The sequence below is a fragment of the Halichoerus grypus genome, chromosome 2 (assembly GCF_964656455.1).
Source record: "Halichoerus grypus chromosome 2, mHalGry1.hap1.1, whole genome shotgun sequence".
Taxonomy (NCBI): domain Eukaryota; kingdom Metazoa; phylum Chordata; class Mammalia; order Carnivora; family Phocidae; genus Halichoerus; species Halichoerus grypus.
The window spans coordinates 176,421,888-176,437,458 of record NC_135713.1 but is presented as its reverse complement, the minus strand read 5'-3'; the positions used below and the strand labels follow the sequence as shown (position 1 = coordinate 176,437,458).

General features: G+C 39.9%; 1 protein-coding gene across 1 annotated transcript; it reads left to right on the top strand.

Moving 5' to 3' along the window:
• Positions 1-3,620: 3,620 nt before the first annotated feature.
• SMG8 (SMG8 nonsense mediated mRNA decay factor) lies at positions 3,621-8,452 on the top strand. The gene is made up of 4 exons (XM_036106111.2): positions 3,621-5,406; positions 6,092-6,237; positions 6,725-7,597; positions 8,006-8,452. Exons 1-4 carry the CDS (start codon positions 3,648-3,650, stop codon positions 8,201-8,203), a joined length of 2,976 nt encoding a protein of 991 aa, XP_035962004.1. The 5' UTR covers positions 3,621-3,647; the 3' UTR covers positions 8,204-8,452.
• The last annotated feature ends 7,119 nt before the right edge of the window (positions 8,453-15,571 follow it).

Below are 15,571 nucleotides of genomic sequence, written 5' to 3'. Positions count from 1 at the left end.
AGCAATAAAAAAAACCTTTGGTTTTTCTCTTGTTTAATTGTTTTTACTAGAAATATAACACAGAAAAGTACATAATACATAAATTAGGGGCGCCTGGGTGGCTCAGTCGTTAAGCATCTGCCTTCGGCTCAGGTCATGATCCCGGGGTCCTGGGATCAAGCCCCGCATCGGGCTCCCTGCTCAGCGGGAAGTCTGCTTCTCCCTCTCCCACTCCCCCTGCTTGTGTTCCCTCTCTCGCTGTGTCTCTCTCTGTCAAATAAATAAATAAAATCTTTAAAAAAAAAGAAAGAATTACTCTACTATGTATATCTAGGAGTGTAACTCCTAGGTTATGAAGCGTGCCTATTTTCTAGATACTGTCAAACTGGATTTCCAAGTGGTTGTACCAATCCATGGTATAGCAAAGTATAAGAGTTCTTGTTGCTCCTGTTTTCTTCAAAAGAGTCTTTTCTATTGATTTTTCAACATTTTGTTTACTTGGGAATCTGTACAATGTTTATGGTTAATATACACTTATTTTGTCTGGATTTATTTATTTATTTATTTATTTTTTAAAGATTTTATTTATTTATGAGAGAGAGAATGAGAGAGAGAGAGCATATGAGAGGGGGGAGGGTCAGAGGGAGAAGCAGACTCCCCGCCGATCAGGGAGCCCGATGCGGGACTCAATCCGGAGACTCCAGGATCATGACCTGAGCTGAAGGCAGTTGCCCAACCAACTGAGCCACCCAGGCGCCCCTTGTCTGGATTTATAAGTCCAAGAATTGTTAAGATGATTTTATATCAGCAAAGTCACATACTAAACAGCAAATAATACACATGGTGAGGATCACAGTGTAGTTTATATTGATAAATGTAGAATTTCTCATTTTAGTTGGATTTTCTTTTTTCTTTTTTTTTTTAAAGATTTTATTTATTTGACAGAGAGAGACACAGCGAGAGAAGGAACACAGGCAGGGGGAGTGGGAGAGGGAGAAGCAGGCCTCCCGCCGAGCAGGGAGCCCGATGTGGGGCTCTATCCCAGGACCCTAGGACCATGACCTGAGCTGAAGGCAGACGCTTAACGACTGAGCCACCCAGGCGCCCCTTTAGTTGGATTTTCAAAAAGAGATAGGATCTGGGGGCACCTGGGTGGCTCAATCGGTTAAACTTCTGCATTTGGCTCAGGTCACGGTCCCAGGGTCCTGGGATCAAGGCCTTCGTCGGGCTTCCTGCTCAGTGGGGAGCCTGCTTCTCCCTCTCGCTCTACCCCTGCCCCCCATGCTGTCTTTCTCTCAAATAAGTCGATAAAACTTTAAAAAGAGAGCTAGGATCTGAACATACAGAAGTAGAGAAGGGAACAAGTAAAAAGCAAATAGACAGGTTTTTTAAATATGTATATGAGAGCAATTTTTTTTTAAGATTTTATTTATTAGACAGAGAGAGGGCACAAGCAGGGGGAGCAGCAGAGGGAGAGGGAGAAGCAGACTCCCTGCTGAGCAGGGAGCTGATGCAGGACTCAATCCCAGGACCCTGGGATCATGACCTGAGCTGAACGCAGATGTTTAACCGACTGAGCCACCCAGGCACCCCGACAAACAATTTTTTTTTAAAATATGTTAAAAAAAACCACTCCTACTCCTTTCTGAATTCTTATTAGTAAATAAGAATTGGTTGAGAAGCCAAGTATAGCTTAATTTATTAAAAACACCACCACTATGGACTTAGGGCTCCATCCTTCCTTTGAGAATTAAATAATTCTTTCCCTCACCACAGTTTTATTGAGATATAACTGACATATAACATTGTATTAGTTTAAGGCATACAACATAATGACTTGATATATGTATATACTGCAAAATTATTTCCACAGTAAATAGATAAAAATAAAAGGATGAAAAGTACAGCATAGGAAATATAGTCAATAATGTTATAATAACTACGGTGACAGATGGTAACTACAGTTATCATGGTGAGCATTTCATAATATATAATTTTTGAATCACTATGGTGTACACCTGAAACTAATGTAATATTTTATGTCAACTCTACTTCAATAAAAATAAATACATTTTTAAAAACAATAAAGAGGATGTCTACTCAAAAACCTGTACACAGATGTTTGTAGCAGCTTTATTAATAATTTCCAAAACTTGGAAGCAACTAAGTAGGCAAAAGGATAAATAAACAATGGTACATCTAGATAATGGAATATTATTCAACACTAAAAAGAAATGAGCTATCAAAGCATGAAAAGACATAGAGGAAACTTAAATGCATATTACTAAGTGAAGAAGCCAACCTGAAAAGGCTATGTACTGTATGAGTACAACTACATGACACTGTGGAAAAGGCAAAACTATGGAGATGGTAAAAAGATCAGTGGTTGCTAGGGGTTGGAGAAAGGAAGAATGAATAGGTGGCGCACAGGATTTTTGGGGCAGTGAAACTATTATATACAACACAGTAATGGCGGATACATGTCATTATACATTTGTCCAAGCCCATAGAATGTACAACACCAAGAATAGACCTTAATGTTAACTATCAATTTGGGGATAATAATGATGTGTCAACCAATGTAGGTTCATAGATTGTAACAAATGTACCATTCTGGAGCCAGAGGGTGGAGGGAGGATGGGGGGGGGGTGGCCAGAGGTTACAGTGGAACTTTCTGCTCCATTTTGCTATGAACCTAAAACTGTTTTAAAATAAAAGTCTATTAAAAAAGAAAAAGGAGGGCACCTGGGTGGCTCAGTCCTTAAGCATCTGCCTTCGGCTTGCGTGATGATCTTGGAGCCCCGGGATCGAGCCCGCATCGGGCTCCCTGCTCTGCGGGAAGCCTGCTTCTCCCTCTCCCACTCCCCCTGCTGTGTTTCCTCTCTCGCTGTGTCTCTCTCTGTCAAATAAATAAAATCTTTTTTAAAAGGCGGGGGGGGGGGGGGGAGTAAAGAAATAAAAGTGAACAAATTCTAATACGTTTTAAACATTTCAATATACATTTTAACATTTTGGTATATAGTCTTCCGAGAATGAGAAAATATTTTTTAAAGCTTGTATTCCATAAACCTTTCAAAGCCACTGGCTTTCTTTTCCGGGGATGTGAGTGAATTAAATTTCTTTAGGAATAGGACAGAAGAAAGGAAATCCATTCACCTACCTTGCCTTGCCAGGTATGTCTAGAGCTGTGGTTCTCAAACTGTAAAGTGTGTACAAATCATTAGGATTTAGTTGAAATGCATGTACTGATTCAGTGGGGTCTGGGTTAGGGACTGAGATTCTGCATTTCTAACCAGCTCCCACTTGGACCTGCAGACTACGCCTTCTGTAACAAGGTTCTAGAGTTTAAACTGAATCACTTTTCTATTTTTGCAAGAGTCACTTGACCAGCTTCTTTTGCAGTGTTTTTGTATTCCCCGAACTGCAAACTACCTGTTTCCAACTGTCTTTTTGATCTCTCAATTCCTACAGTCCCCGGTTAAGGCAAACCTTAAACAAGCTGTGGTGTAGCAATAGGGAAACCGCGAAAAACTAGGAGGAGCGGGAGGCGGAACCTAAAGTGAGAGGAAAGCAGGGACTGAAGAAGCGGAGGAGGGATTTCGCTAGTGGACGAACGCCGGTTGGGTTTTCAGCGCGGACCGGAAAGAATCTAGAGAAGTCTCAGCACCATGGCGGGTCCTGTCAGCTTGCGAGAGCTTCTAATGGGAGCTTCATCCTGGACCGGCTCTGAAAGTCCGGAGGGATCCCCTACAGAGGGCGGAGGGAGCGTGGCTGGTGGACCGGAGCCTCCTTGGCGAGAGGATGAGATCTGCGTGGTGGGAATCTTCGGCAAGACGGCTCTGCGACTGAATTCCGAGAAGTTCTCACTTGTGAACACGGTTTGCGACCGACAGGTCTTTCCCCTCTTTCGCCACCAAGATCCTGGGGATACAGGGCCTGGAATCAGGACCGAGGCTGGAGCCGTCGGGGAGGCTGGTGGAGCCGGAGACGCTGGGGCTGGGACGGGGGATTCGGTTCGGGGAGGTGTAGCTGCCGCTGACGGTAACCGACCTGAGCCGGGCTCCCAGGACTACAGCCTTCTGCAGGCCTATTACAATCAGGAGAGCAAAGTTCTTTATCTTCTTCTCACTTCCATCTGTGACAATTCGCAGCTTCTGCGGGCTTGTCATGCCCTTCAGAGCGGGGAAGCTGGAGGTGGCCTCTCTTTACCTCATGCTGAAGCTCACGAGTTCTGGAAGCATCAAGAGAAGCTGCAGTGTCTCAGTCTCCTTTACCTTTTCTCCGTCTGTCACATCCTGCTTCTGGTCCATCCCACTTGTTCCTTTGACATCACTTATGATCGAGTATTCAGAGCCCTGGATGGACTCAGACAGAAAGTACTGCCCCTCCTCAAAACAGCCATTAAGGATTGTCCAGTTGGCAAAGACTGGAAGCTAAACTGCCGACCTTGCCCACCCAGACTCCTTTTCCTCTTTCAACTCAATGGAGCCCTCAAGGTGGAACCCCCTCGGAGCCAAGACCCAGCTCATCCAGACAAGCCCAAGAAGCATTCTCCCAAAAGGAGACTGCAACATGCCCTGGAGGACCAGATCTATAGAATCTTTAGGAAGAGTCGTGTCTTGACTAATCAGAGTATCAATTGCCTCTTTACTGTGCCTGCCAACCAAGCTTTTGTGTACATAGTTCCAGGAAGCCAAGAGGAGGACCCAGTAGGCATGTTGCTGGACCAACTTAGGAGTCATTGTACTGTGAAGGACCCAGAATCTTTGCTGGTGCCTGCACCCCTTTCTGGGCCCAGGCGATACCAGGTGATGAGGCAACATAGCCGGCAGCAGCTTTCTTTCCACATTGACAGCAGCAGTTCCAGTTCTTCAGGGCAGCTAGTGGATTTCACTCTTCGGGAATTTCTGTGGCAGCATGTGGAGCTAGTCCTCAGCAAGAAAGGTTTTGATGACAGTGTGGGCAGGAACCCACAGCCTTCCCATTTTGAACTTCCCACTTACCAGAAGTGGATCTCAGCAGCTTCAAAACTGTATGAAGTAGCTATTGATGGGAAAGAGGAGGACCTGGGGTCTCCCACTGGGGAGCTAACATCTAAGATTTTAAGCAGTATTAAAGTCTTGGAAGGGTTTTTGGATATTGACACCAAATTCTCAGAAAACCGGTGCCAAAAAGCTTTGCCCATGGCCCATAGTGCCTATCAGTCAAATTTGCCTCATAATTACACAATGACTGTCCATAAGAATCAGCTTGCTCAGGCTCTTCGAGTGTACAGTCAACATGCTAGGGGTCCAGCCTTTCACAAATATGCCATGCAGTTACACGAGGACTGCTACAAGTTTTGGAGCAATGGCCATCAGCTCTGTGAGGAGAGGAGTTTAACTGATCAACACTGTGTACATAAATTTCACTCATTACCTAAATCAGGTAGCTAAAATTCTCTCAGCATTTTGAAATCAGAACTGAGCTGTGTGTTTTGTTTTTTTTTTTAAGTAATCTCTTTGCCCAATATGGGGCTCAAACTCACGACCCTGAGATCAAGAGTTACATACTTTACTGAACCAGCGAGTCACCCTTTTATTCTTGTTTTAAGAAAGGCTTTCATTATGTATTGATACTTTAAAAAGAGCCCTACAGAAATTTAGTTGCATCAAATTTAAGTTTTCTCTTCTGCTGTAAAAAGAAAATAACAGCTATGACTACTAATTATTTTCTTGTATTTAAAGGATGAGCCGTAGGGAATTAGTAAATGAGAACTGTTAATATAAATTTTCAAAAATTTCATATTAACATTTTTATCTTGGAGTTTTTGTTGAACTAAAAAGAATACAATGAAATATAAGGTCACCATGATGATGATAAAATTGTCTTAGAAAACCTAAGACTTTAGATTGAAGATATATGTCATTTTATGTATTTTCAGTTGCTTTTCCTGCTGTGTGCATTTAGTCAAGGTTTTGTGTTTTTGCTAGGTGTTTTTTTTTTCTTTTTCTTCCTTCTCATTTCCAAAGTACTGTTTGGAGAAATTTGGGGGTTAGATGCTATAGAATGTAAAATAAATTTGATTCTGCATTGTGTGTATGAAATTAATAGTGAGTGTTATATTTTCCAGGAGAAAAACCAGAGGCCGATAGAAATCCTCCTGTGCTGTATCACAATAGCCGAGCTCGATCTACTGGTGCCTGTAACTGTGGAAGGAAACAAGCACCTCGAGATGATCCCTTTGACATCAAGGCAGCTAACTATGACTTTTATCAGGTAGACTCTAAGTTTTTTCTTCCTCTTTTTCCTCCCCCCTCTTTTTTTTGTTAATTGTCATTTAAGTAAAAATACATATTTTCAGAAGCAAAGTACATAGAAAAGTAAATGTGACTGGAGTGTGATCTAGAGACAAGGGAAAGTTTTTTATATGTATTTATTTGCTTACTCATTAATTGTTTATCTTGTTTTTTAGAATGAAGAGTGTGTTATTTTATTTTATTTTTATTTTATTTTATTTTTTTTAAAAGATTTTATTTGAGAGAGAGAGATAGCAAGAGAGCACGAGTGAGGGGCAGGGAGAGGGAGAAGTAGGCTCCCCACTGATCAGGGAGCCTGAAGTGGGGCTCAATCTCAGGACCCCAGGATCATGACCTGAGCCGAAGGCAGCTGCTTAACTAACTGAGCCATCCAGGCGCCCAGAGTGTGTTATTTTAAATGAAAAGTTAACAAGGTTGTTAATTTTATTTTGTTTCTTCCTCTATAGCTTCTGGAAGAAAAATGTTGTGGAAAACTGGATCATATCAATTTCCCAGTATTTGAACCAAGTACTCCAGATCCTGCTCCTGCCAAAAATGAATCTTCTCCTGCCCCTCCAGATGCAGATGCTGATAAACTTAAAGAAAAAGAACCTCAGACTCAAGGAGAGAGCACAAGCCTGAGTTTAGCTTTGAGTTTAGGCCAATCCACAGATAGTTTAGGTACCTATCCAGCTGATCCACAAGCAGGAGGAGATAATCCAGAAGTTCATGGTCAAGGAGAAGTAAAAACTGAGAAGAGACCAAACTTGGTTGATAGACAGGCATCTACAGTTGAGTATCTCCCAGGCATGCTACATTCAAATTGCCCTAAAGGTCTCCTACCCAAATTCTCCAGCTGGTCATTAGTTAAACTAGGCCCTGCTAAGTCTTATAATTTTCATACAGGTTTAGACCAACAGGGCTTCATTCCAGGAACAAACTATCTTATGCCTTGGGACATTGTCATCAGGACTAGAGCCGAAGATGAAGGAGACTTAGACACAAATTCTTGGCCTGCTCCAAATAAAGCTATTCCTGGAAAGAGAAGTGCAGTTGTAATGGGAAGAGGAAGACGGAGAGATGACATAGCTCGAGCATTTGTGGGGTTTGAATATGAAGACTCTAGAGGTCGGAGGTTTATGTGCTCAGGACCTGACAAAGTAATGAAAGTAATGGGAAGTGGGCCAAAGGAGTCTGCTTTAAAAGCCTTGAATAGTGATATGCCATTATATATTCTGTCATCATCTCAGGGTAGAGGGCTAAAACCACATTATGCTCAACTTATGAGGCTTTTTGTTGTAGTTCCTGATGCTCCTTTGCAGATAATACTAATGCCCCAGGTAAGAAATAAGACCTTTTCCATCTTCAAACAAAAAATGCTGATGTTTGTTTTGATTTTTTTTAAAGTACGGGATAATATTAATTATTTCATTAAACAGTTCTAGATTTTAAATACCTTTTTTACCTAATATTCTAGTTCTTGAAAAATAAATCATGAGCGTGTTAATCAGTTCACACTATCAATTCACATTGTATAGTTCAAAGGCAGAACTTGAAGTTAAAAATCTGTAGAAAAGTAGGATAATATTTGAGACTAAGTAATATAATATTGAATATGATTAGAGTTACGAGTGTACCCATTACCTCCTTAATCTTATATGGTCTTTGAACCTATTATTTGTTTAGGCATTTATCTCATTGAAAAATGTAAAAATAAGTACATTAAGTACATTACCTTTATTTTTTAGGTTCAACCAGGCCCACCACCGTGTCCAGTATTCTACCCAGAAAAACAAGAAATCACTCTCCCACCAGATGGCCTCTGGGTTTTGAGATTTCCTTATGCATATGTGACTGAGAGAGGACCTTGTTTCCCTCCTAAGGAAAACGTGCAGTTAATGAGTTACAAGGTGCTCCGTGGAGTTCTGAAAGCAGTAACACAATAAGTGTTTTACAACCAATTCGATCTTAAAGCTGGTGTTTGGTTTTGGTGTGTTTGGGAAGGGGGGTGGTTTTGGTTTTGGTGTTGGTACATGTATGCTGTGTTTTCTTGAATTCAAAATGTGCTTTGGTTACAGGAGTTCAGTATTGGGACAGTAACTGTTCCACTATTTCATGATACTATTGATATTTATTGTAAATGGGCCTACAGCTTGCTAATAAACATTGGTTCTTCTAGAAAAGGACATCAAATACCTGGTTGATACCTCTATTTTCTTTTGTTCCTGTTTCACTGTCCATAATAAAATATGTTTCTATCATAACTGAATGTTACATAATCATGTTGAGCCAAAACTTTGTTTTGGTTCAAACGATGTTTTAGCTGGGATTTTCCTTAGGATGCCACTTCTGAAATTATCTTCAAAATAAGATGATCCAGTAGGTAATGGTATGAGGACTTAATTGCAAAAAAAGCCCTATTGTTTGGCTCACAATTCTGGTACCTGAGTTAGGCTGTTTTGTTCTTACTATTTTAGTCCTGAACTGATGAGATGTCATATTTTATTTTTTATTTTTTTATTTTTATTTTATTTCATTTTTTACATGAATGCTATCTGAACTAAAACTTTTTTTTACCCTTTTTCTTAAGTAATCTCTACACCCAACATGGGACTCCAACTCTGGAAATTAACTTACATTCTTCTTGCATCTCATCCTTATTTTTAATCCTATTAATTTTTCATTCCTTGTATATCAGTTTTAACAATCACAATTGCTTTTATACTAAGCATGGTTTTTGGCTGGTTTTATTTATTTTTTTTTTATTTTTTTATTTTTTTTTATTTATTTTTTTTTTTGAGAGTGAATAATTCTTGGTCTTTATTTAAAGGCGAGGAGTAGGCCCACTCCCCATTGGCTGGTTTTATTAAGTAGTGCACGGCATTTGGAAAATACAGCTAGATTGCTCTGTAGGACATGTACTACTAGTTGTTTTTTTTTAAAGATTTATTTATTTTAGGCAGCAAGAGAGTAGGAGGAGGGGCAGAGGGAGCCAGAGAGGGAGAGAAGCAGACTCCCCACTGAGAATGACACCAGACATGGGGCTTGATCTCATGACCCTGAGATCCTGACCTGAGCTGAAACCAAGAGTCAGATGCTTAATCGACTGAGCCACCCAGGCACCCTTGTTTTGTTTTTTAATAGCCTTGAATAACAGGGTGTGTAAACTTGTAGGTTAAAGGAACTGTAACAAAGTAGTTTGTAAGAACAAATAAGGTATCAAAAGAGCAAACTTGTGTCTTTTTTTTGTTTCTTTTTTGATGTCATTCTTATGTGAAAAAATTTTACATTCCTGCTTAAATTAGTGAGTGATTTTCCTTATTTTTTTTTTAAGATTTTATTTATTTATTTGACAGAGAGAGACATAGCGAGAGAGGGAACACAAGCAGGGGGAGCGGGAGAGGGAGAGGCAGGCTTCCCAAAGAGCAGGGAGACCGATGCGGGGCTCGATCCCAGGACCCTGGGATCATGACCTGAGCTGAAGGCAGACGCCCAACAACTGAGCCACCCAGGCGCCCCTCCTTAATTATTTTTGATTACAGAAGCCACCCTAATTTGAATTTCTGTAGTTTTTAAATACAAAATTTTTATGCTATTTGTATTTACAGCCTGCTTAAAAGACAATTGCAGAACTTCTTCATGTTTTTATCCATAAATTGGTTTAGAGAATGTTGCATTAGAGAAATGTGGACTATACAATTTGTATTGCTTACTGCCTTTCACATTAGTGATATAAACCTTATTCAGCAAATTTCCAAAGTGATGATTTTATTAAAGAAATTATATCTCGGGGTGCCTGGGTGCCTCAGTCGTTAAGCGTCTGCCTTCGGCTCAGGTCATGATCCCGGGGTCCTGGGATCAAGCCCCACATCGGGCTCCCTGCTCAGCAGGGAGCCTGCTTCTCCCTCTCCCCTTGCTTGTGTTCCCTCTCTCGCTGTGTCTCTCTGTCAAATAAATAAATAAAATCTTAAAAAAAAAAATTATATTTCTTCTGTAGCAGCATTTGAATTGTCCTTTGCTTAGCAGATGTTACTTTTTTTATTGAGATATAAGCAGATGAATCAAAATGATTTTTTTAAGATGCACATTTTACCAATATTTTAATATTTCTGAATCAGGATGCATTTTTACAATCAATGTAACTTTTTTTTTTTTTTAAGATTTTATTTATTTGAGAGAGAGAGAATGAGAGAGAGCGAGTACATGAGAGGGGGGAGGGTCAGAGGGAGAAGCAGACTCCCTGCTGAGCAGGGAGCCTGATGCGGGACTCGATCCAGGGACTCCAGGATCATGTCCTGAGCCAAAGGCAGTCGCTTAACCAACTGAGCCACCCAGGCGCCCTCAATGTAACTTTTTAATGTACTACTGCTTCTTTATTTCCCCTGAAGAACTGTTAAGTTCATTTATATTAAATAGATAAGAACCCCCCAGGAAACTTTTTAAAAATCTAGACACCTGGGCCCCATAAGAGCAGGTGCCAATTCAGGAGGCCTGGAATATGATAAGGAATTTGCATCAAAATGATTTTTTTTAAAGAATCACTAGGTCAGAAGGGACTTCACAGGATATCCTTTGGCCTATTGGTAAGTCCGTTGTGTCTATGAAAAGTTGTATGGAATTTTAAGAAGTAAATTATATCTTATTCAAGGAGTGCATTATTTAAAGGACTAATATGATAAATCTTTCTTTCATGTAAATTATGTTATTTTGATTTTTTAAAATGGCTTCACATGTTGGTTTAAAGTTAGGTTCCCCGGGTGCCTGGGTGGCTCAGTCGTTAAGCATCTGCCTTCGGCTCGGGTCGTCATCCCAGGGTCCTGGGATCGAGTCCCGCATTGGGCTCCCTGCTCGGTGGGAAGCCTGCTTCTCCCTCTCCCACTCCCCCTACTTGTGTTCCTGCTCTCACTTTCTCTCACTCTGTCAAATAAATAAAATCTTTAAAAAATAAATAAAGTTAGGTTCCCTGTAGTACTTAAACAGGGAATCTGTATTTTAGTTGAAAAACAAAAAACTTCCAAGGAACAGTAAAGCAAAGAAAATTAGAAAAATGGGACTAGGAAAGCCTGATTCACAAAAATAACAATAGCTACTCTTTACTGAATGCCACAGAATAATAATAGCTATTTCATGAATGTCCACTTGTTAGGTACTTTACTAAGCATTTGCATACATTGCCTCTAATCCTCAAAACATTGCAAGATAAATGTATTTTACAGATCAAGAAATTAAAGTTTGAAGTGGTTAAATAATTTGTCCAGGGTCACATAGTAGGGAGTAGCAAAGTCAGAATTTAAATCAAGGACTCTGATTTCAAAGCTGTACTCTTCCTGTGTCCTGCTTTCTTAAAAATAAGATTGAAAACTGCATGTCATTTCCTCCAACTGAATATTTGACTATGGTCTTAAGACTTGTGAATGGGTGAGTTTTTGGGGTGCCTAGGTGGCTCAGTCGGTAAGCGTCTGCCTTCAGCTCAGGTCAAGATCTTGGGGTCCTGGGATCGAGCAGGAAGCCTGCTTCTCCCTCTGCCTGCCACTCCCCCAGCTTGTGTGCTCTCTCTCTCTCTGACAAATAAATAAAATATTTAAAAAAAAAGAAAAATTGGGCATGATACCCCCAAAATATCTTAGTTTCTTTTAAGACTATGAATCTTGATTCTCTCTAAACTGTATTGAATCTTTATATTAAACCATCTCTCATTCCAGATTTTCTCCTGTATGAAGTAGTACTAAAGTAGATTGGAGCCAAAAAAAAAAGATTCTACTGCTTAAGAAACCTGGACAAGAGTACCTGGATGGCTCAGTCAGGTGAGCAACCAACTGACTCTTGGTTTCAGTTCAGGTCATGATCTCATGGGTCAGATGGATTGAGCCCCATGTCGGGCTCTGCACTAGTCAGGGAGTCTGCTTAAGGATTCTCTCCCACTGCCCTCACCCACCCACCCCTCTCTCTCAAATAAATAAATAAATCTTAAAAAAAAGAAAAGAAAAAGAAACCTAAACAATTTACTCAATTCTTGAGTATTATTTTCTCTAAAATGGTAATGATTAAATAATAAATAATAAAATGGTAATGATAATTACTATTTATCACAAAGGGTGTCTGTGAGGAGTAAAGGAGTATATATAAAGCTCCTAACAGAGGGGCATATAAATAAATTCTTGATAATGATATTTTATCTTGAATTCACTTTTTAAAGGTATCCCATAATTCCAAGTTTTGGAGATGGTGAATACATTTTGGTTAGTTCTAGTCCTACCTTTCATAATCAGGTAAACAGTGTCTAGTACATGCAAAACCCTATGTAAGCACCATGACGTGTAGCAGTTTTGTAGACTTGATTTGTACCTTTCCTCTTGTATCTTTCTGTGGTCTTTTAACCCTGATCTAATTTTTGTTTGTTTATGCTTCAGATATGACACCTCTCAAATCCTTTGGCCATTTCTCACTCCTTTCTGTCTCCTACAATTTTGTGCCTTTCCTAAGATGTGGCAAATAGAACTGCACTCAGTTTTTGGAATGCTGCACAATTGTGAACAAAGGCCAGCTACTAGTTTATGTTTAATTTTCAATATTCTGAATTATGTTTATTGGCCTAAATTGGCACAGCAGCTCACTGGGTTGGTGTTTTAAGGAAGTAGTTTACTGCATCTCCAAACACTGGATACCATCTAAAGCTTTAGTTTGTTGGTCTTGTAAAATGAGGATAATAACTCCCTTACCTACCTCAAAAGATAACCTTGGTTCAAACTCTTAAAGTTGTGTTAATTGAAGTCCTTTACAAACTGTTATAAATAGAAAGGATAGTTATTATTCTTTGTAACTGAGCTCAGATCCTATCAGATTATAAATACAACATAACTATTTTTCCCAAATCTTTCCGTGCTAAAAATAATCCTGCCCATAAGTATAGCAAAAAAATCATTTTCTTTTGTCTTTTTTTTTTTTTTAAGATTTATTTATTTATTTGAGAGAGAGTGCATACGTGGCGGGAGGGGCAGAGGGAAAGAATCTTCAAGCAGATTCCCCACTGAGTGCGGAGCCCGTTTTGGGGATCCATGTAGAGCTTGATCCCACAACCAAGACTTGGAAGCTCAACTAACTGAGCCACCCAGGTGCCCCTAAAAATCATTTTCTTTTCTTTCTTCCTTTCTTTTTTTCAAGTATTTATTTATTTATTTGAGAGAGAGCATGAGTAGGGGGGAGAGGCAGAGAGAGAGGGAGAAGCAGACTCCCCACTGAGCAGGGAGCCCAATGTGGGGCTCCATCCCAGGACCCTGAGATCATGACCTGAGCCAAAGATGATGCTTAACTGACTGAGCCACCCAAGCGCCCCTAAAAATAATTTTCTGTTTGAATAGATATAAAACAAATTTCTAAAGAGTAAATTATATACTATGGTTCCCTTTTATTCCACTCTTAGAGGACTGTCTTACAACAGTTGATTATTACTTCCTTTCTCCTACTAAGTTATATGTACTTGAATTTCCAGTAATTTTTATCTTTGATTTTATACTAGCTGTTTTCTCAATATAAATGCAAGAGTACCTAGCTTATAATCCCATTTAAAACGTTTTCGTTTTTGAACATACCTTTGTTGTTTTTGTAAAACTAATATGTAGTCACTATATCTGTTATTAAGAATTTGGGGGGGAGGCACCTGAGTGGTACAGTTTGTCAAGCAGCTCTTGGTTTCAGCTTAGGTCATGATTTCAGGGTCCTGCGATCAAGCCCCAAGTTGGGCTCTGCACTCAGTGTGGAGTCTGCTTGGGATTCACTTTCTGCCTCTCCCTCTGCCCTTCCCTCCACCTCATTCGCGTGCACTCTCTCTCAAATAAATAAACCTTAAGAAAAAAAATTTTTTTTAAAGATAAGAGTAAGTTACCTGAGATTCCACTGCTTTGCCAGTATTTTGCCAACACTTTCAACATTTTAGTGAATATCCTTCTAGGCATCTCTATGCATATATGTACATGAAGATATGTATTCAATCTTACATAATTGCAATCATAGAATACAAGAATACAGTTGTTTTGTAATGTACTTTTTTTCACTCGACAACATGTGGTAGACATGTTTCCTGTCAATAAATAGAAGTCTTATTAATGGCTATATCATTTTCCCATATGATTTACACAGTCTGTTTTTTATTATTTGGTATTTGGGTTCTTTCCAATTTAGGGCTCCTACAAACAATGATGGAACATGATGATGCATACATATGTCTTTTTTTTTTTTTTTTTTTAGATTTTTTAAAAGATTTTATTTATTTGGGAGAAAGAGCATGAGTGGGGGGAGGAGCCAAGGGAGAGGGACTGGCAGACTCTCCGCTGAGCACAAAGCCTGACATGGGGCTTGATCCCATCACCCAGGCGCCCCACATGCATATGTCTTTTATTAATACTTGTGAACTTTTCTTTGCAGAATAAACTGTTAAGACTTTGGATTTATGGGGCAAGGGATATATACATTTTGCATTTTGACACATATTGCTAAATTGCCCTACTGAAAGTTGAACCATGCTCTAGCCTAGTTTCAGATTCCCAATGTCATAGTTAGGAATCCTGATGGCAGTCCATCAATCCAATCAGCACAAATTTTCTTACTCTGAAAAATATCTCAGTTTAATTTATGAATTTCTTCAGGGGCGCCTGGGTGGCTCAGTCGTTAAGCGTCTGCCTTCGGCTCAGGTCATGATCCCAGGGTCCTGGGATCGAGCCCCGCATCGGGCTCCCTGCTCGGCGGGAGGCCTGCTTCTCCCTCTTCCACTCCCCCTGCTTGTATTCCCTCTCTCGCTGTGTCTCTCTCTGTCAAATAAATAAATAAAATCTTTAAAAAAAAAAAAAAATTTATGAATTTCTTCAGAACTCTTGGGTAAATATCTCTGATCCCAATGATGTATATTCCTAGGCAATTGCATCTGCTATCTAGAGCACTGATGATTTGGGCAATGCAATTGTAGATGGGATTTAAATGACAACCTCAGGAATAATTTTGTTTTGTTTGTTTGTTTTTTAAAGATTTTATTTATTTATTTGAGAGAGAAAGCAGGAGCAGGGGTAGGGGCAGAGGGAGAGGGAGAAGTAGGCTCCCCACTGAGCAGGGAGCCTGATGTGGGACTCGATCCCAGGACCCTGGGATCATGACATGAGCCAATCGCAGACACTTAACCGACTGAGCCACCCAGGCGCCCCAACCTAAGGAATCATTAATTAACCTTTTATTTTTCAGAAGATCAATACTATCTTCTCCAACCAACCCCTTGAACTGAATTGAGATTGGTGACCTTTTTATAACATCAGCTACTAGCTATGTAG

What these genes read in the sequence shown, in the direction of transcription:
- SMG8 (XM_036106111.2), top strand. Translation starts at nt 3,648, where the DNA reads ATGGCGGGTCCTGTCAGCTTGCGAGAGCTTCTAATGGGAGCTTCATCC. An exon ending in CTAACTATGACTTTTATCAG is followed by an intron (nt 6,238 to 6,724) that starts GTAGACTCTAAG and finishes CTTCCTCTATAG; the next exon opens with CTTCTGGAAGAAAAATGTTG. An exon ending in AGATAATACTAATGCCCCAG is followed by an intron (nt 7,598 to 8,005) that starts GTAAGAAATAAG and finishes TTTATTTTTTAG; the next exon opens with GTTCAACCAGGCCCACCACC.